Genomic DNA, 20,620 nt, shown 5'->3' with positions numbered 1-20,620 from the left:
ACCGCTGGGTACATGGTGCTCTCTCTCTCATTTTCACCTCAGCTCCAGTGAAACCCAGTCCAGCAGCCCCCTTCCAAACTACCTCACATGCTCCTGCTGTTAATCTCTCATGGTGCTGCGCATAGAACACAAGACTTGCGCAATTGCCTTCAGCTTCATCTGATAAAGAAAAACATAAGCCAGTTTAAAAAAGTTCCGCAGTTGTTTGGAAAATGTTTTGTTTGGTAATTATCCACTCATTTTAGTGTCAGTTTAATGGGCTGCCCTGTCTAAATAGGAGAAACAGTGTGTTAATGTATAGTTTCTTGTGTTAATGACCTCTCTCAGTATTTGTCTGTGAAGAATTCTTTTTTACCTGTGTATTAACAAGATTTTATTTGTGTTATTTTTACATTAAATTAAAAAATCAGAATTATTATCATGTGCTATCAAAACCCAATTTTGTAAATGATTAGCAAGCTACAGGCTTTTTCCACAAAGAATTGTTTTAAGTACCCATAAAACTGTGTGGAAGTCCCCCATTCTGAGCCCAGATTGTATCCTTTTATACATCTGGGTGATGCCACATATACAACTCAGTAGCCCAAAAGCCCAGACATGGATTTCCAGCTAAATTAATTGAGTGAAACAGTTTCTGTTTGCTTGTGAGACAGGGCCCACTCTATCACTACCTCTTGCATCACACTGTATTCACTGCTGGTAGGAAAATACAGAGGGTTAAGATGTTACCTCTTGGGTTAACCTGATTTCCATCCCCATCTGTAGCAGTATAATCGGTGAACATGAGGTATAGAGGAAAAAGCCAACCCTTTTAGTCGTGGTACAAGCTTCAAAGTCCTGTCCATTTCTAGCTGCAGGTACACTGTACCATACCATTGCTAAATAAGACAGTATATGAATATGGGTTATTTGATCAGTGCTGTTGATGCTCAGCTTTACAAAAGAAATTTCCACTGCTGTTTATAGCTTTGATGCATTTGTCACTTTTAGCCACAAAAAGAAAATTTAAGGTATATCATTAGTTTTACATTCTCATATTTACTTAAGTTACCTCATAACATTGAGAAAAAATTCTATATTGAAGTCAGATTGACTTCAGTTATCATCCTCTGTCAGATTTTAGTTCTTTCTCCCTACATGACAGGTATGTAAAGTGGAGATCACGTGTCTGAAAAGAGAGGTGTTACGTCCTTGGACGTATGGAGTTCGTGTGTCTGCTCCCGCTCTTGCGCTGTGCCACCGGTATCTGTCCCACCCGTCGCGGAAGGGTGCGATACTGGTTATAGCCCATTCTTGGGGAAAGGTTTTGTTTCTTATAGTAATGATAGAAAAGACCAAAAACCTGTTACTGTGCTGAGAGACACTGGTACGGCGCAATCTTTTATTCTCGACAGTGTGCTTCCTTTCTCGGAGGCATCACTTTGTGGGTCGCATGTGTTGGTGCGTGGTATCGAGCTGGGCTGTGTGTCAGTCCCCTTACATACCATTTACCTCGATTCTAAGCTCGTGTCTGGCTATATACGAATTGGGGTGTGTTCACGGTTGCCCGTAGAAGGTGTTTCTCTCCTCCTCGGCAATGATTTGGCGGGAGGTAAAGTGTTTCCTTTGCTGGAGGTTGTGGTGCCGGAGGATTACAGTTACAGACCCTGTTTTTGGAATGCTCCACTTCCAACTTGTCTAAACTTGTACAGCTGGGATTGGAACAAGTCAAATATGGTCAAATATTTCATACCCATTAATGTGTTTGTGTAAAAGCCGCTCTGCATCTGGGTGAGAGCAAGATTGCTGACCTCTAGGTCAGATTCAGTCCCAGTAGCAAGGCAGGCTTATCAGTGCTATCACTTCCATATCTGACATATTTTGTAGCCCATTAATATCCATGGATTTGTATTGGAGCAGTTCACAGTAATTAATTCGCATTGATCAAGGGCAAATTTTTCCGTTCTAGAGAGTCAGCTGCCCTAACCATCTGACAGTGTGGACGTGCCACAGTGCAGAGGGTGTGAGCATGTGATGTGTGCTTGGAGCATGGTGAGAAGGGGAGAACTCAGTGAATGACTTTAAAAAGGTGATTACCCTTTTTTCCCCCGTGTGTACACATGCAGGTCAACCGGCTGATCCAGGGTTTCTGGAATTGTTCAGTACTGATAAGTCTATTAAATTCTCCTCACAATCCACTGGTGGTCAGGTTTCAATAGAGAGGGAGCAGTCTCTTTGAGGAGGTCCTGTCCAGATCCCGCCAGGTCATGGATGTTGCCTCGGGCTGGTGTCACTGTCTGTGTATAAACCCAAGAGAGGAGAGGCCTGTGTCATGAGAAGTCTCACTTTGGCACTTTTCCCTGCACAGACAGGGCCTCGCTCTTTTACGCCTCCTCTTGTTAGCACCTGAAGGGAGATACCTGTGTGATTGTGTAATTGGCAGCAGTTGTCTCACCCGTTCAGCACCGGACAGCTCCCACACCGCACACTATCCTACTGATCTGGTCCAACAGTGTGTTGGAGGAGAGCAGGAGGGGAGAGGGCTGTTCTGTGGCCGCAGGGCACACCTGCCCACCTGCTACAGGCCCCCCTCCCTTAACTCCCACCCAGGGAAGGCAGTGGCTGAAGCCCACAGCCACAGCAGTGAGACAGTGTGCATCTGTGGCATCTGTATGCAGACCCCGATGCTGAGTGGTGTAAGAGTAGGGCTGCAGGGACAGGAAGCATTGAGTCACGCAGGTTTCTTTTGATTCTTTTGCTGTGGCCATCCATTTGAGCGCAGTGCGACCACTCATCAGCATGAGGCAGAGGGACAGAGAGGTGAAAGCATATTTCAGTGCAGGACATTCCCTCTCTATCACAGCACATCTGTTCACACAGTTCCAGCTTACAACTGATGAACAGCACTGGAAGTTCTCGCTCTTCAGTGACACCTGACAACACGGCACTGAGGCCCTATTCAGAGGCATCAGTCTCCAACAGGAAGGACTTAAGTAGGTCTGCCCCTGCCAGAGACAGATTGCAGATTGAAGGTGCTACACTGTGTTGTAGGCTGTGTTAAGCTCAGCTGGTGCAAAAACAACCGTGAAAAAGTACAGAATGAATCTCCAATAATATGGTAGAGATTAGTAGCGATTGTTGCTGTCTTCTTTCTGTTTTTATATTTTTGGGGGTAGGGGTTGCACTTATGCTTTGCAGTTAGGTCACCAAGCTCCTATATAATTGTCTGTACCAGCAACCAGTTAAATGTGCCTTTTCTTAGCTCCTTTGTGCAACCACTTGATGCTACTGATCCCCACAAAAGGCCACAGAGAATCTTTAGATGTAATTACAGATGTAAGATGAAACATGTGAGTGAGAAGATGCAACATGAACTCACTTTGTGGCTTTTGCCTTTTTCTGCCAGTCAAACACTACGTGCTCAGTTGTAGAAAGACAAACATCCTTTGGAGCATGTGAATGTGCCACTGTTACACAGAATTTCTTGCGGCAGTCAGTTGAACAAATTGTTTTCCATTTTTAAAGTCTAGCTCTGATCTGATGTGCTGTACATTTTGTAAAACAAACCTGTTTGAAACAACATGCATATAAAAAGGCTTTCAAACATTTAGCCAAGCTAAGGAGTTTTTCAGTTTCCAGGTAATTGAAAGATTCTTAATGTGATATGTAGCTAACTGAGCTGAGTAGATAATGCTTGCTGAGTAGATAAACACACACACTGCTGTAAGCTGATAGCATATGCCAGCCAGTGTGCAGATGGTCAGTTATCACCTAACCAGCCCAAAAAGTCGTGATCAGCATTTACGAATGAACACTCCCATATGAAGAAAAACATCAAGGTAGCATAAAATTTCCAAGTTTAGTTTTACTCCGGTAGAGTGCTGTTATTAGACTCCACACAAAAGACACCATCGATTACAGCGCCTTGCAACAAATGGCACTCAAATGTCACATAAACAAATGTCAAATATAAATAAAATAACTAATTTTGTTTGTGTTCACACTGAATTAAATTCCAATGTATTATTTGTAATTCAGGAACAATGTGAGAATTGGTCAAGGGTCTGAATACTTTTGCAAGGCTCTGTATCTGTGATGACTCTATGAACACTTTGGAAGACATTATCAAAGACGGTTGTCTTCAATACACAGCAACGTTTCATTCAAATGTGTGTGTGTATGTACATGACATTTAAACATTCTGATTGTATGTAATGTATAATTACAAGTACAGTAGCCATACTGAGGTATGACATGGTCCATGGCATGTTTTATATGAATGCTTTTGAAGTGACAAGGAAATTTTCATAATTACATTTAATTACATAATATTTACCTATCCAAACTGTGAAAAGTGCATTTCCCATGTAAATTCACCTAAATGAATTGAGAATGCTGTATATTTTAATCAGCCATTGACTCTATGCTACAAAGACCAGGGTCAACCATGTGGTCATTTATATACTCTGTATTCTGTAATATCCACTTTTTCTAAAGAGCTAATAGCTTGATAGTTCAAGGTTTTTGGAAAGCTCTGAATCTTTCTTTCTTTGTCATTGTTGCATTTTTATTTTAAAATCTTTAAAGCTGACCAATATATTTGAAACACCTTTCAGAAAGTACTGGACATAAATGGCACACAGAAACCTATGCAATAAATGGCACTCACCCCAACTGAAGATTCTGTTTTTAGTGGCTAAGACTAATATCCGAAAGTAAGGTGCACACAGCATCTGAAGCAGTTCATTAAAGTGATCACATTCAAAGAAATGAAAACACAGACAGACTGATGTTTCATCCTTGTTAGGCATTAGGAACTCAGGTGCCAAATCAAACCCAAAAATGGGTTTCATTCAGTGTTGCGGTATATACAAAACTTTTATCTTAGACATTTATGTAATCAGTACATCTTATACTTTAAATATTTTCAAATAAAATGGAAAATATAGTAGCCCTTCATAATGAAATGGGTATTTTCATAAAATTCATTGAACCATGTGTCTATCCTTGTAGGTACTGGCTTTACCTGTCAGTAGTTAAAATTAATCCTCTGAATCATTCTCTTCATATTCCAAAACGTAATATATACTTTTGTCAGGACTCAGGACAATTGGAATTGGTTTCAATATGGATTGAACCTACAGCTATTTCCCTTAAGTAGGCCTAAATCTACTGAAACATCAGATAACATGGTTTGGTAAGCAGAATTTAGCCTGTCATTTGGGATTTCGGTTGCTGACGTAAAATGCTTTATCACAAATGGGATACATAATTAGGCAACAAACAAAAGTCAGATGTGACCTTGAGGGTATACTATTACATTATTATGGTTATTCAGCAGTCTTCAAATCTGTTGTGCTAAGTACTCCAGCACCAGAATATTGCAAAGCTAAGAGCTAAGTCAACATCTTACCTATTGCCTGGTATTGAAAATATTACTGAAAGTGATTGTTTTATAACATTGTTTAATGCATTGATATCAATTAGCCAGCTTCTTGTTGCTTTTGTCAGTATTTACACAATTACATAATGTAGCCCTAACCTCCACCTACTTCTTTCACAGAAAAAACAAACAGATGATTCATAAACAGTATTCAATTACTTAAACAGTAAACACCTAAGATCCCTTGTAGCAATACACGGCTATCTTGTAATATACTAGGCAAGTGTGTTAAAGCCATAGAACTGCAGAGACAACAATATTTGTTAAACCCTTTTTATTTAGGACTGACTCATGCTGTTTTAGTTTTCCATTTGTAGAATATAAATTGAATGATACAGCCAGAATGTATCCATTGCCTGCCTTGTGTGATAGGTGTTAGTGAGAGCACCGCTTAAAATACAGTAAACAGTTCCCCTAGACCCATGCACATGTTGTCCATAGCATTTCTTGTGCTTCTCCAAAGTAATTCTTGTAATGCATATGTAGGATAGGAAATTAGTAATCTAATCTAATAATCTAATAATTAGTAATCTAATCTAATAATAGATGCCAAGGCATCAGGCAAAATGCTTGCTATTTACAGTTGCTGTCATTAATTGGTGGTCATTTGGTTTAGCCACAGAAAGATACATAATAAGAGATCATTGTGAGCTCTTCTGGAAGTTACTGCAAAACAGTATGCCTTCCAAAAAATTGGTTCAAAAAGGGCATGTCAGAAGTGTGTCCATATTGTTGCAGAGTTGAGCATGTGCTACATGTTCATTATGACTGGTTTTGGCAGATGTCAGTGTCTGATTAAAACTGAAGGGTCTGTGTCTTTTGTGGGTGTTCACTGTGGTAGGCTTCATTTTAAGGAAGCTTCTCACAGGATTTTTTAGGAGTTTTTAAGGCTAGGACTCAGGTCAGGGGTGTGGTACTGTCTTGACAGTGTAAAATGTTAAAAGTAGCCAGACAATCTCTTGATTTTTTGACAAGCAGCACTGAAATGATCTAAAATTATTGACCATTGGAGGCATTCTTCGTGACGTGAATGAGGAAGGGATGTTGGCGACTGAATATAAGGAGGGCACGTTTTTCCTTTTTAAAGTTATTTACATGATCATCCGTTTTGTTTTTTGACATTATAAGCTTGATTTTAGAGATTGTTGTCATATTCTGCAGTTGTAAATGGCATTTGTAAACGGTTCTTCTCTTTTAAACAACTGTCGGTAAATTGTATGATGTTGCCAAGGAAGGCAATTCTAAATGGACGATTGCTGCTATGATGCGTCTACGATTTGATTTTTACGACTATATAAACAGCAGTAGATGTATTAAAGGTTTGGCGATAGGAGGTGTTATTTGTTCCGTTGACTAGTGCGGGGCGTGCTGTTTTGAAAATAGCACTGTTTTTTAATGTTTTGAAAAGATGTTAAGTGTTGTTTGATTTTATTTAATCTGCTTTCCAATATTTGTCTTTATTCGTATTGTTGTGGTCATTTCACTCACTTAATGGATTTGTATGTTTCTTTTTGTTAATGAAGGACTTTTAAATCTATTTTAAGTAATGGAAGGATATCGTTAATGGTTGCATACTGTGTGTGTATAATCGAATTGTCACTAACGCAGGTATACTATTCATCAGGTACCTGGAAAAATACTCTGTGTTCAGTGGTTCACGCATACATGTATTGGAAATATTCATATATTACAGGAATTATAGTCTTAACGGGTTAAATAGGTAAAAAAAAAAAAAAAAACAGAATCTTAGCTGTCACTGAAGTAAGCACAGGAAGAGAAATAATCAATTTCTTTGCATATACAGTGCATTGAGAATGAGTGCAAATATTTTAAACCAATAAAACAACTGCATGAGCCAACCTACATGCTTCTGTAGCTGTAAGGAAGAGGCATTGTTAGTTTTTGTACCTTCGTGTCGGAGACTCGTCCTCTTTTCATGCTGTGTGTTTGACTCCTGGGAAGCGTAAAGCGCACCGCCTGACGTCTGTAGTAAGCCGAAGGGGCGGGAGCGCAGTGTAGGAGAATGAAAAGGGGCCACCATTGGACGCTTCTGTCACATTTAGAGATTGCTAGAACACTAGAGGGGTATGGGCTTTAAATGCGTGTAGGCTACTGTGCAGCTTTAAGACTTTGAGTATAACATCGTTTAAGAAAAACGCCTCCTTATCTCGTACGTCTGTATGGATTCCTTTGCGCTTCGGTTGAGATTTAATTAATCTTCCTGTTTCACAGTATCGTTTGTAGCGGAAGAACTGAATCCACCAGAGAGCGAACGAGAAATCGAATTCCAGATTATATTTGTGTTGCTATATAAGATATATAGCCAGTTATAATAAGGAATAGCTTTGTGTCAGATGGAAAAATCGCGAAAAAACTAGCAAAGATACTGATAACATTCAGTCTGAAGTGTGCAAGGCAAGTCAGAGGCAGGCTTCGAAGAGCACCGGGAAAACGAATACATAGTCTGGCTACCGACAAACTTTTCGCTATATATCCGCAAGTACTACTATTACTATTTAAATACATAAATCAGATTCCGTTACCATGCCCAGCATGCGACAGTCATACACGGTGACCGTCCCGGAGGACCCTCCCGCCACGGCGTTCCCGTTCCTGAAGCAGGACTTGCGGAAGAGCTCTGCCGTGTCGGGGTCGGTGTGGGTGTCCACGCTAGTGGGGCTCCTCATAAACCAAGCTAAGGTAAGCGCGGCTACAGGCGGCTGTGCTTCACTGCGCACTAGCGACGTTATATACCTGTGTTTGCAAGGTGTACCTTCTCATGGAGTAACAGTATTTAGCCAGCCAACTATAAAATAAATGCATGCTTTTATGTCATGGTGTGTGTGTGTGTGTTTGTGCATCCGCAGGGAGGTCATTTTCATAGTAGGGGACCAAACAGTGGCTGTGTCATGATACATTATTGCATTCAATATCCAACAGTACGCGGTGGGACTAAGCCTCTGTAAAGGATCAACATTTTGCAGGTCACTAGTTATATAAACTGGAATTAATCTCACTAACATAGCCGGCAGTTGTCCTGATAGTATTATTTTGATCTATTTAGCGATAAGGCTATATGCTATGTTAACGATGTAATTCTATCACATAAAGTTCTATGTCGTGAATAACTAACAACAACTTTTCTTCATGGTTTTGTTACTCTGGGTGAATCAATGCAAAAATATATTCGTTGTGGATATGGTAGTAGATTTGCTGGAGAGAACATACTCTTGTTAAAGACAGCCAATGCATCTGATTAGGTTAAAGTAAACAAGTTGACAGGGCAGAAGGTGGCTTGAGTGTGTCTGTTAATGACCATCTGCCTTGGATGTGATTTGCTGTTATTGCAGTATTTTTGCATAAAGATGTTGCCAGTGGCCTCTGGATGAGTGGGCACTGTTGGTTTTCTCATTTGAAAAGAATTAATGGAAGTGATTGCTGTAGTGTAGCTGGACATATGAAGACTGTGTGCCTTCACTTGTGACAAGTGCGCTTATTTGTGTGCAGCTGCCTGTGCTGTGCAGTAGATTGCAGTCCACTCTTCCAAATCTGCTCTGAGTGCTGTTGATTAGCCTATGCCAGCTGTGCTCTGCTCAGTGGACTTTTCCCCTGCATTGTCATCCAGAACATGGAGTTGGTTTCACTGTGTTCACGTAGGTGCTGAACCATTTCTGGATTGCCATTAAGATTGAAGAGCACATTTTCATCACAGGCTTATTGATGACATGAGTGAGTCCTTATTACCTGATCTGCTGTACATTTTTAACATACCCTTGTTATTGGTAAACAAATATTCTATATGATTTGGAGTTGGGTGTGAAGATGTGAGCTACTTATTAGTTATATAAAAGAGGCTGAGACCAGGGCATTATGCAGTGTACATTGACATCACTCTCTGCTCTGCTGGCTGCTGATGCTTTAATTCCTGCTGTATGCCCCAGTTTCACTGCCCTCTGGTCTAATGGAACAGCGAGGAATGTCTCCTAACTCGGACACGTGCTGATGGAGTTTGTAGCCCAAGGTGCCGCTTCTTTCTCCCCTCTGCTCCCGAGGTCTCGGAGTAAAGTCTCACAGCAGACTGTAATTGGTCACATGCATTCTGTTCCGTTGCTGGTCACACACACGACTACTTGTTCACTGAATGGGAGAAAAAGTTATTCTTAGACCCACAGTTATCTGCCTTTGATAACTGAGTCATTATCAGACGTGTCCGAGCCCAGTTGCGTCTGGTTCTTTCAAGCAAAGGTCAGTTTTAGCTCAACCTCGGATCACCAAGACCTGTTAGGACAGTCTTCTTTCTGTGAGGTCATATTACCTTCTTATTCCACAAGCCTTGCCTTTATGATAAGCTCCTCCTTACCATAGCTTTGAAATATATTCACTGAATATTACAACATGGAACAATTCAGTGACTGGAAATCACTAGCCTAATCTGGATGCTCATGATCTGACAGACTGGGAAAACTTAACTTAGTCATCTGAACAGCTCCCATGAACCGCCTGTAGACGTTATCTGTGTAGGTGTCATGTAACTTGCTCCAGAGCACCATGTCTATGAAAGTGGATGGGAAATATGCATTGGTGTTGGATTCGTAACTATAGAAGGAACTTCACAAGAAATCCTGACATGATGCCATGTGGCGCATACACTTACTAGAGTCAGTGAGAGAAGTGGTCAATTAGGCAGGTGTGATTGGTGGCTGGTATTTGCTGTCAGGAGAATATGCAGGTACTCTTTCTCAAAAAGTAGTCCTCACACTTCCATCTTCAAGTCGCAGTTGTAGTTGAATTTGACTATTTCATGTACAGAAATAATCGTTCACAATCTTTATATTCACATATGTTTTATTTATATTTGAAAGGTCATTGAGAAGTCATGGAGATTGTCAGTCTGAACTGAGTGGCAGTCCTGTGTGAATGACACAGTAGGGAGAGGGCTTCCATATTTGCTTTTGTAGGAATTTTTTACCTATCATCCCTTGACTAGAAATATGAGGCACACAGTACATACATATGTACATAATAAATAGACCTATTTTTCATTCATAGTTGTTATAAACAACACCACTGACCCTTAAAGTGACAAGTCTGTTTTTGTTTTTAACAGATTTGTTATCAGGAAAAGACCCATGTAAGTGAATGTTCTAGAAATATTCAGTTAACACATTCCATATGTGCACAAATGCCAAATGTGCACTATCTCGGTGATGGCATACGCAGTGCATTAGATAAAATGCTGCATTGAACAGCCAGTGAACCTGCTGAGATGTAAGAATTTCTCTTTCCTACATTTGAAATTGTAATTTCTAGAATAATCTGAGGCCAGGAGCTAAAGGGGGCTGTAATTTATAATTGTATAGCAACATTTCTGCAATTTGCTGTTACTGTTTTTATGGTTACTTCTAACTCTTTCCCTTGGCATTTACAATATAAATTTGCCTCTGCTGATATCTGAAGAAAGAAGCCTTGTTGTTTGTGACCAAATCTCCAGCTCTCCCCCATTTGCACTCAGGTTGTTTTTGGTCTAAAAAGGGTCCGGTGGCTTTGACATCAGGTATTCAGGTTTACCTCCCTGCCAGTTCACTCCTTCCGTGAATCACAGGTAACACGAGACCTCGGCATCCCGTTTCAGTGAAATCCAAATGTGCTAAAGCCCGCCCGCTCCGCTCCCCTCCCGCTGCTAACGCGGAGAGAGCGCTACAGCCGCTGGGCGCTCAGTCCCTGTCCACAGTGGCCCCCTTCAGCATCTCTGTGCACCCCTCGCTCTCAAGCGCTGTCATGCGCCGGCCGTCTGACTGGCGGCGCAGTAGCGGGAGAACAGGGGGAAGCATCTGCTCCGAGGTCCTCCGGCTGCGTGCGAGAGAGACGAGGCGCAGGAAGATCAGGACAAGCTGTTCTCCCGCTCTCAGCGAAGATCTGCGCCAGCTAATCACTATTCTGCATTCCACAGACTAAGGTGGAGCTCAGCGAGCACACTGCCTCCATACACTCCTCCCTCCCGTGGGAGCCGGATTGCACCACATAGAGACGCGACCTTGTGAGCCAGGCGCCCCGGTGACTTCTGGAAATGCCGCGATTGTTCTAGCAGTTCTGCGGCCTCACCGTAGCCATTAGTGACTCAGACTTCTGTGTGCAAAAAATAGGAAGAATAAAAAAATTGAGACTCGATTCAGGTCCTCTGAGTCATCTGAGTTTAAGTTCACCGAGTTCTAGACACATGTTGTGTAAATATGGTTTTCTCCTTGCTTGTTGTGTGAAAACCTTCTCTGGGACTAGACAAACAGAACAGCATGATAACAGAGATACCACTGGTATTCCCTCTTTTGCCCTTCACATATTTGATACACTGAGACATGTAGCTGCTGGGAAGACCACAAAGAGCTGGATTTTCCATGTTGACACTCCCTGGAAATGAACTGAAGTGACTTCCTAAAGTCAACCCATTAGATAATGGGCAGTTCACGTCGAATCTTTCACTGTTCTGTGAACGATGAGACACTGAAACAGTGTAGCTGTAGAATTCTGTTTTGAGGTGTTTTTTGAAAGATTTTGACCCTGGGTGTGCCAGCCGAGTGCATGCTGGGCTTAATAAAGTCTGACATTGAACAGAACTCAAGTCAGATGAGACGCTTACAGCAGTTTCAGCACCTGGATTTACCCTTTATCCCATTATACCTCTGCATACAATCCTACACCTTGCAGAGAGAGGGTGGACAGCAGGATAAAACTCTTGCCATTATAACATATAAAAAAAGCACGAAATTGATTTTTAATTTGATTAAAAAGTAAACTGTGAGAGAATTGTGCTGACTGAGCAACACAGAGTCAGACCTGCGATGTCCGCGTCATGCAGTCTCATTAAACAAATGTGATTATGCAGGCCTCTCCACCCTACCTGACTTGTCACAGCGTGGGTGATCTTAGGCACTAATCCAAGTCTCAGTTACTTAACCACACTTAACCAAGGCATTCCATTACATAATACAGAATTAGGAAGCCCTTATTGACGCAACATTTCGTACATAGGAAAAGGACAAGAACACCTGTAAAAGCAGCTGCCAACAGCTGCTGGCCCAGATAACGTTTGCTGTTCTGCAGCTGATGTCTGTGCATGTCATGTGCATATTGCACCCTGTGAAGGATGTTCCAGAAAAATCACCAGAGCAAAGGTTGAACACAAATGTCTGAGGCTAGAAAAAAGCACCCATTGAGTGTGTACTCCTCATCTTAGATTGATTTGGTTATATATCAGTACCTTAAAATACATTTTATGTCATTTTAAAGCTTATAGAGCGCAGCTAATAATGAATGCATACACTCATCTCAGGCCGATCATTTTTCAGATATTTTAAATTGATGTTGGAATGCTTTGGCATTAGTTGCCACTGTATCAGTCTTAATATTTTAGAAAGCACTGATGGAGCAAAATGTACTGTAACCATGTCTTTATATTTCCAGAGACGTAACATTTATGGACAGCTTTTTCAAAATCAAAGAGAGAGAGATCTACACATTATGACGACAGATTGCATTTTTTAAATATTAATGTTTCATTTCTTAAATGGAAGACACTGACTTGACTCTCTTGGGATGTGCAAATGCTTTGAAGTGGCATCTAGAATGTGTTAGAAGCATGTGTAGATCAGAAGTAGCAATATCTTTAAGTAGACTTGGTAAGCCTTGGTGTTGACATGGAGGGATGCCTGGATTTTTTCTGCATTTCAGTTGCTCTCTTGTGTTTTTGTGACACATTTTTATTGATTCAGGGAATCAGTGTAATTCAGTGTATCAAAGAGGCTGGGTTTTGACAGTTTCCATTAACACATTAACAAGGAGCGTGCCATCTCCTTCTGAGTGAGAACTGTTGTTTATAGAGTGTTAACCATCCATGGATTAAGACTTTACCACCTATTAACCCATTTTCCATTTGCACTATGCTGTGAAGATGAGGACAGAACAATGGTTGTTTACCTCCTTCCAAAGTGTGTACTCTTGTTCTCCTGTCTCAGACTCAGTGTCTTGTAATGTAAGAGGCGTATTTAGTCCCCTAGAATCTGTGGTCTTGGCTAGTCAGAGGCCTTGGGGTTGATATGTACTGTACTTAACAAAGCAAGTGCTGTTAGCTTCCTGTCAGGGTGATCAGCTGCAATGTAATGATTAAAAGTAGGTTCCTACTTCTGAAAAATGGTTACACAAGTCTGTCATAGCTCTGTGAAAAAGATGCAGAGGGCATTCATTAACATGTTTCATAGAACTGCACAGTAATAGATTGACTAAGAAATTATATTTAAAGGCCACCTGGGACCATTCTGTGAAAGCGTAGTTATTAAATGATGACTGTGAGATAAATATGTACATGAGCTTGAAATTAAGTTCTCTTTAAGAAACTGTTTCAAAGTATTAAATAGCGAACTCCAGGTAAGGAGTGCTGTTGGATGCAGGTAGCACACATCAAGTAAGTCGGCCCTACATGGTTGGAAAGTTTTGAATGACCAACCAGAAACTTTTCCTGTGTTTACGTTTCTCATGTATTACGTGTATGTGTTTTATAAGATAATGTATTCATTTATGATTTACAGATTTCCTTATATTCCATGAATTGAATACCTTTTTAGGTTATTAAAGCCAGATCAGAGAAAGCTCGTCGGTGATGCAAAGATACCTCCTTGATTATTGGGTTTATTTTAAATGTTCTGTCTTTCAGGGCTATGTATAGGTATGCAGTATCCAATAACCAGTAATTAATATTATTTTAAATATGTGCTATATTTCATACTGGAGCTTAAGAAGTATCAATTCTGTGAAGAAACTCAATAAGCATTTGAAAATTAAACCCAGAGACAGTGACTGACGTGTCGTACCAAGTGTGCACTAAATTGATTGCCAACACAAAGCTGAGAAACTTATTAGTTTGATTAGTTTGCCCACCTGAGCAGCTTCTCCTTGAGTTTATCCCTTTAAGAGCCACTTTACTGCCCCCTTTGAATGAAAAGAACATGATTCCTCTCACGACAGAAAAGGGATGGAGATGATTGTATAGGATCACTACATCTTACTCCTTGATTTGCGCATCTTTTGTGATTAAGCAGGGGTGGGTGACGGTGTTGGTTGCTCTGTTTGTCCTGAGATTGTGCGTTAGAGATGGCAGTGTGGACATCTGCATTTATCATACGTTTGTGGGGGGGAGGGGGGAGTGTCTGCATACGATCTGCTTTCAAGTGTCTGTAAAAATAGAGCTGCCTGGGAGAGGCTGAGGAGGCTGTCAACATGGCCGCTGCCACAGCCGCATCGGTATCAGTGACGTCAGCGAGGCAAGGGAAGCCAATGGGAGGACGCCCCTACCAACGGGTGCTATTTCAGGCAGCAACCTTATTACTCACCGGGGCGCTAAGCATTTGACGGGGCCAGTCTTGAAAAATGCCTGAGGTGGCATGCCAACGTCCACTGGAAGAAGTGGAGTTGAGGAAGCCATGTCACCACATGACAGAAGGTGTCAAACGCAAGAAACAAGACGCTCCGAAGATTGAGCCTACACTGCACCAGAAGCAGGAATCTGTCCATCCCTGTAGCTCTGGGGTTGTAAATCTCTTAATTTTGCAGAGCAGTTTGGGGAAAGCAGGGTTTAGAGTTATGATAATCCATGGTTAATTAAGCAGTTGCCTTTTCTTCTGTGAAGAAGGCTGACAGATGGCAAGTGCTTATATAATACTATAAAATGCTAGGACTCTTCCAAGTTTGATCACGTAACTGGCTCTACAGAACCACAACACATTTTCTGTCCTGCTCCGCTCCCTAGTATCACAGCACCAAAGCCTCACATTTCTGCCCATTGCGGTCACTCCTGTTGTTGACAATACAGTGGTCATAATGTTTTCGTAGCCTAGTGTAAAGGTGAGGGTTATTGAAGAGCATGTGGGTCAGCTCATTAACAGATTGGGTTCCAGTCTGGGGATGGCTCGGGTGTCTTTTCCACTGCTTCGTCAGAGCCTTTTAGTGCATCATCCCGGTGGATGGCCCTGTGTCAGGTTTCTGGCCCGTCTACAGGAAGGCTGCATATTTGTTACTCGCTCTTTTCCCATTCGCCTTGTGTCTCTTGCGAAATTACCGAAGCCACACTTTCTGCGTCCACTCAGAAATATCAGTCATGTCCCAAAGCAGGCTAAGGTAACTTACAGATTGGAGAGTTTCCTGGATTCATATTTAGTAACCCTCAAAAGATGCAGACTGCATTTATTAATATTCTGTAATCAGGACGAAAACAGCAAGACTGACACAGTTACGTTCGTATACTGCACATATGCTGTTATTCTGTTCACAGTCCAGTGTGTCTCTGTTTATTCATCCTTATGTAATCTTATGTAACTGATGTAATCATATAAAACCATGACGACATAATCCATGACATCTGTGTGCGTGAGAGAAATTCTCACCACCGTTCCGCATTCCAGCTCATCTCAACATAGTTCTCCAGTTGAAACATCAGATAGTATAGTATGGCACTGCTTATGAGAACATGGCTCTTTTCCGTTGACGTGTTAAGACCCATTCCATGACAAGTCAGGTTCCATCTTGGCGTCTTTGTTTCTAAGCGTGTAAATGCTTCCCCTTCAGTCGTCAGTGACAGTCTCCAGGGCATGAAACCCTTGTTTGTTGTAGCTGTGAATGAGCTAAATGAGTTCTGATGAGCTCTATAAAGTGATGATGGTCTTGTGCTACTGTTTGTGTAGAGCACGGAATGAGTTTTCCTCAGGCTTGCACTGTTACAGATGGCTCTCCCCTGCTTTTTCTTTGCAGAACTCGAAGAGTGGCCAGGGGCTGGTGGGCCTGCGGAACCTGGGAAACACTGTGAGTATGCAGGGTGGGAACGGGGCATTCACCCACCACACAACCCCCACAATCTGAAAACCTCCACACACAAACGTGGACTGTAATGAGCGCAGTCGCCAAGTAAGCACGCATGCCACCCACTGCGACAGGGGGACTTGGGCCGGGCTGCCCGGTCTACTCACCCCTATCCCTGGTGGGGTGAAGCCAGTTCACTCCACTGGTGGGCTCCTGCTCATAGTCTGGAGAACCTGGGCAATAGGGAGTCAGCCTGCATTTTAACTGCCTGATCCACCTGAAGGCAAATGTTTTGTCATTTTAAGAATATCTTAAACCCCAGAACTACGGTGATTTTTATGAGGTGATTACAAATGCCTTCTTATATGCCCCCTTTTTCATCAAGAGGTTCTTCTATTTTAAGAAGCTATAGCTCTCCTTTTTCCTTAGGAAGGAACGCTTGTAGATGTTAATCTTGTTCATTAAGATAAATGATCTTGTAAATATAATCTTAGAAAAGTGCACTAGGTTTTACTTTTCTTATGTTAGAAAAGTATTTTTTGCAGTTCATGGTTCCGTGACAGCTTGTCATACTTTCACAGCAAATCTATTTTGTCCAAATGCAGTTAAATGAATGTGGTGTTTGTGAGAGATCTCACCCCCTTTATATGGGTAAAGCCTTCTAAAAAGATTGCAGTCAGTCTACAAAACATACAGAGCGCCATTTTAGGCAGAGTCCTACAGTTAGATTACAGCAGCAATTTTTTCAGAGAACTTTAATATTGGCTTTACATTCCTTTTGCTCTTTGCAATTGTAATTTCTATTTTATTTTTGCTGTAAAACATGTAGGAAGGTATCTGTCCCCAAGCAACCGTAGAGAGAGTCCAAAAATAAATCATTACACAGTATACACAATCCTTGACGGGAGTTCAGTTGAACTCTGGACCAATGACTATGATATCGCTTTGTTGTGGGTTTTGCTTTCTTTTCAGGGAGGCATTTCAGATATGTGTGGCTGCCTATGACATGGCTTTTTTACCTTGGTGTGTGTCCTTATCTCTCCAGTGCTTCATGAACTCCATCATTCAGTGTCTGAGCAACACTCGGGACCTGCGCGACTACTGTCTCCACAACTCCCATCGCCGAGACCTTAATAACAACAGCCGCACCAACACCGCACTCATGGAAGGTGAGAGAGGCAGCAGAGGAGGCACACCTCTGATACAATGCCATTTTACAGTGCTGTACTTTTTACAGTACAGCACTGCAGTAGTCCTATTCTGCGTACCTTACCTGGGTTCTGATATTTGCTCCCTCCAGAGTTTGCCAAGCTCATACAGACACTGTGGACGTCGTCAGGCAGTGAGGCGGTCAGCCCCTCTGAGTTTAAAACTCAGATCCAGAAGTACGCCCCCAGATTTGTGGGCTACAAGTAAGCGCAACTCTCAACCGACAATATCCCCTTCCAGAATTCCCATCCTGCAATATCCCCTTCCATATCCACTTCCATAATTCTCATCCGACAATATCGCCTTGCAGAATTCTCACCCAATTTTATGTTTTATAAGTGTGTATCAGGTCAAAAAATCTTAGGAAGCACATTCTTCAAAATGATGTTTTACCTAAAACCATGTGAGCCTTTTATTACATGATGAGAGAACTGAATCCATTTTTGTGCAACGACTCGAGGTTGTTACAGTGACCGACAGCCTGAGCCAATCTCCATACAGCTGTATATATAAACCGCCTCTGATTCAGCCAACAGGACGCTCAGGAGTTTCTGCGCTTCCTGCTCGACGGACTGCACAACGAGGTGAATCGGGTAACGGTCCGGCCCCGAGGTCACATGGAAGACTTCGATCACTTACCGTGAGTATAAGCCTGTGCTTGCGCTGCTTTGTAACATTTTCTGTGCTGCTGGCGTTCGGGCCGGTGAAGGTCAGGGTGCAGGGGAGGTGCAGGAAAGGGGCAGTGTGCCCAGGTGAGCAGCACGCAGCAGCCGTGACGACATGCAGAAAGCCAGTGGGAGCTGAGAGCTAGCAGGTGTGACGCAGCAGGTGTATGAGCGCAGGGCTTTGAGTTAACATAAACGCTCATGTCTGTCCCTCCCTCCCGCAGGGATGACGAGAAAGGGAAAAAAATGTGGAATAAATACCTGGAGAGAGAAGACAGCAGGATAGTGGGTAAGACCTCTGCCCTGCCAGCTGAGGCAGGAGCACCTCTGAATTTGAATCACACAGGAGTGGGTGCGTGTGAGGCTGTGCTCAGGTACCCCTCTCTCGCCGCAGACCTGTTCGTGGGCCAGCTGAAGAGCTCCCTGACGTGCAGTGAGTGCAGATACTGCTCCACAGTGTTCGACCCCTTCTGGGACCTCTCCCTGCCCATCGCAAAGGTCTGTACCCCTCCCACATGCTCACAGGCACAGCAATACTGTCTGTCCTAAACAGACTAGGGCCACACTTTACTGAAATCATAATGTAAATATTTAGTTAGCAGTTTCTGATGAAAGGCTTTGTTATGGAATAGATTAAAATGTTTAAAAAAAATCATTAAAGAAATAAATAGTTATACACACACGTGTATGCACACACACACAACATATACTGTATATCTTTGACATTTGTGTTTTTGAAATTGTTTCTTGAAATATTTATTAGTTCTTCCCAGGGGGGTATAGATCCACTGAGTCTGTTTTCCTTTATGTGCTGCAGAAAGGCTATGGGGAAGTGAGCCTGATGGACTGTATGCGGCTCTTCACCAAAGAGGATGTGCTGGATGGGGATGAGAAGCCGGTGAGGATCCCCTTTCAGAGCGGCTCCATGCTGCATACAGCCAGCCACACACAGCCTGGGGTGCACAAAGGATGGTGTTCATGTCATCATTAAATTCGGACGAATCCATAGTGATCTAATGAGCAGCATTAGAAGACAGACCAAAATTTTATCGGTTTTCTTAGGCAGTGGTCTCAAACTGTATGTAAACAGGCATATGTGCTTATTGTGCTTATTGTATACTTGGTGCCACTGAAGTCACAGAGACTAATTTGTTTGTCTTTGTGGTTTTGGCAGACATGCTACAGGTGTAAAGCCAGAAGAAAATGCACAAAGAAGTTCACAATCCAGAAATTCCCCAAGATACTGGTGCTGCGTATCCTTTCTCAGGAGACACACATTCTTACTTTCATTGACCATACATTTCTGTAGGCATCCAGTTCCACCTCTAGAGAGCAGCAAGCTTGTTACCTTAATTGGTTGGTGTACCTACCACACAGAATTACCTGAACAGTGATTAAGACTAAGGGGTTTCTAAAAGTATTTCTGGGTATTGTGTAGTTACATGATCAGGTTACTTCTCCTTGACTCGTGCCCTCACCCAGATCTGAAACGTTTTTCTGAAGCTCGGATCAGAACCAGCAAACTGTCTACCTTCGTCAACTTCCCAATGAAGGATCTGGACCTCAGGGAGTTTGCATCTGAAAACAGCAGTGAGTACTGAACATTCTGTCCTGTCCGCATACCAGCGAAGGAGATGAGACAATCCAGTGTGTGGACATGTCAATTTAATTCTCTCTCCCCCTCCCTCTCCGCCCCCCTGCCCTCTCTCTCTCTCTGTAGTCAATGCAGTCTATAACCTGTACGCAGTGTCCAATCACTCAGGCACCACTATGGGTGGACACTACACAGCCTACTGTCGTAACCCCACCTCTGGAGAGTGGTACACCTTCAATGACTCCAGGTACGTTCACAGTCTCTGAGCGCGGTCGCCGCTCATATCTTCAGAGAGGGCGGGTCTCAGTCAGCTCAGTAGGAAGGGGTCAGGCAGCTCGCTGGGTCCAGGTGCACCTCCACTGGACTCCACACACTGTTATGCAACATCCCACTCTCTCTCTGTGTTCTGGCCTCCTGTGGTGAGTGGGATGTGAGAGATTACTTTGTACACAAATAAAGAGACTTTATCCAGCATGCTGGCCACGCGCCATGCACAGAACTGCACAGATCTCCCAGCAGTCCTGCCCTCGCTCTATCATCCACTCTCACCTCTCTCATGCTTACTGGCGAGCAAGGGACTCCTCCTCTCCCTCTGCCTGTCTCATATCTGTCTGTTTCTTCTCAAGCCTCACACCCTCATTCATTAATTTGTGCCTTTACTTTGTTATCTCCTGTTACCTTTTTTCCTGTGTCATTCCTCATTTTACATGCTAGACTCAGAGGCTTGCCATGTTACTCAGTCGGTTCCATGATTGTCCAGTCTCTGCCCACATTACCCTGCTTCCCACGCCTGCCTCCTCTCAATGTCTCCAGCTGTCTATCTTTCCAAATACACAGTTGCTTGCTCTAATGCATGTAACCCTGAGTGCGTTTGTTAGCTGGTCCAAG

At 42.6% G+C, this 20,620-nt stretch overlaps 1 protein-coding gene across 5 annotated transcripts in view; it reads left to right on the top strand.

Moving 5' to 3' along the window:
- The window catches only part of LOC118783166 (ubiquitin carboxyl-terminal hydrolase 2-like), a 38,520-nt gene that overhangs the window by 14,101 nt on the left and 3,799 nt on the right, over positions 1-20,620 (top strand). For all 5 annotated transcript variants that reach the window (XM_036536885.1, XM_036536883.1, XM_036536884.1 and 2 more), the window contains 10 exons: positions 16,217-16,267; positions 17,310-17,433; positions 17,565-17,676; positions 18,003-18,113; positions 18,363-18,427; positions 18,533-18,636; positions 18,956-19,036; positions 19,313-19,391; positions 19,621-19,728; positions 19,859-19,979. In XM_036536885.1, the coding sequence (XP_036392778.1) occupies positions 16,217-16,267; positions 17,310-17,433; positions 17,565-17,676; positions 18,003-18,113; positions 18,363-18,427; positions 18,533-18,636; positions 18,956-19,036; positions 19,313-19,391; positions 19,621-19,728; positions 19,859-19,979 (956 nt within the window). The remainder of the gene's footprint in view (positions 1-16,216; positions 16,268-17,309; positions 17,434-17,564; positions 17,677-18,002; positions 18,114-18,362; positions 18,428-18,532; positions 18,637-18,955; positions 19,037-19,312; positions 19,392-19,620; positions 19,729-19,858; positions 19,980-20,620) is intronic.

Source organism: Megalops cyprinoides, chromosome 9 (assembly GCF_013368585.1).
Source record: "Megalops cyprinoides isolate fMegCyp1 chromosome 9, fMegCyp1.pri, whole genome shotgun sequence".
NCBI classification, from domain to species: Eukaryota; Metazoa; Chordata; class Actinopteri; order Elopiformes; family Megalopidae; genus Megalops; species Megalops cyprinoides.
The sequence above is the reverse complement of the archived record's forward strand: the minus strand, read 5'-3'. Positions and strand labels throughout refer to the sequence as shown.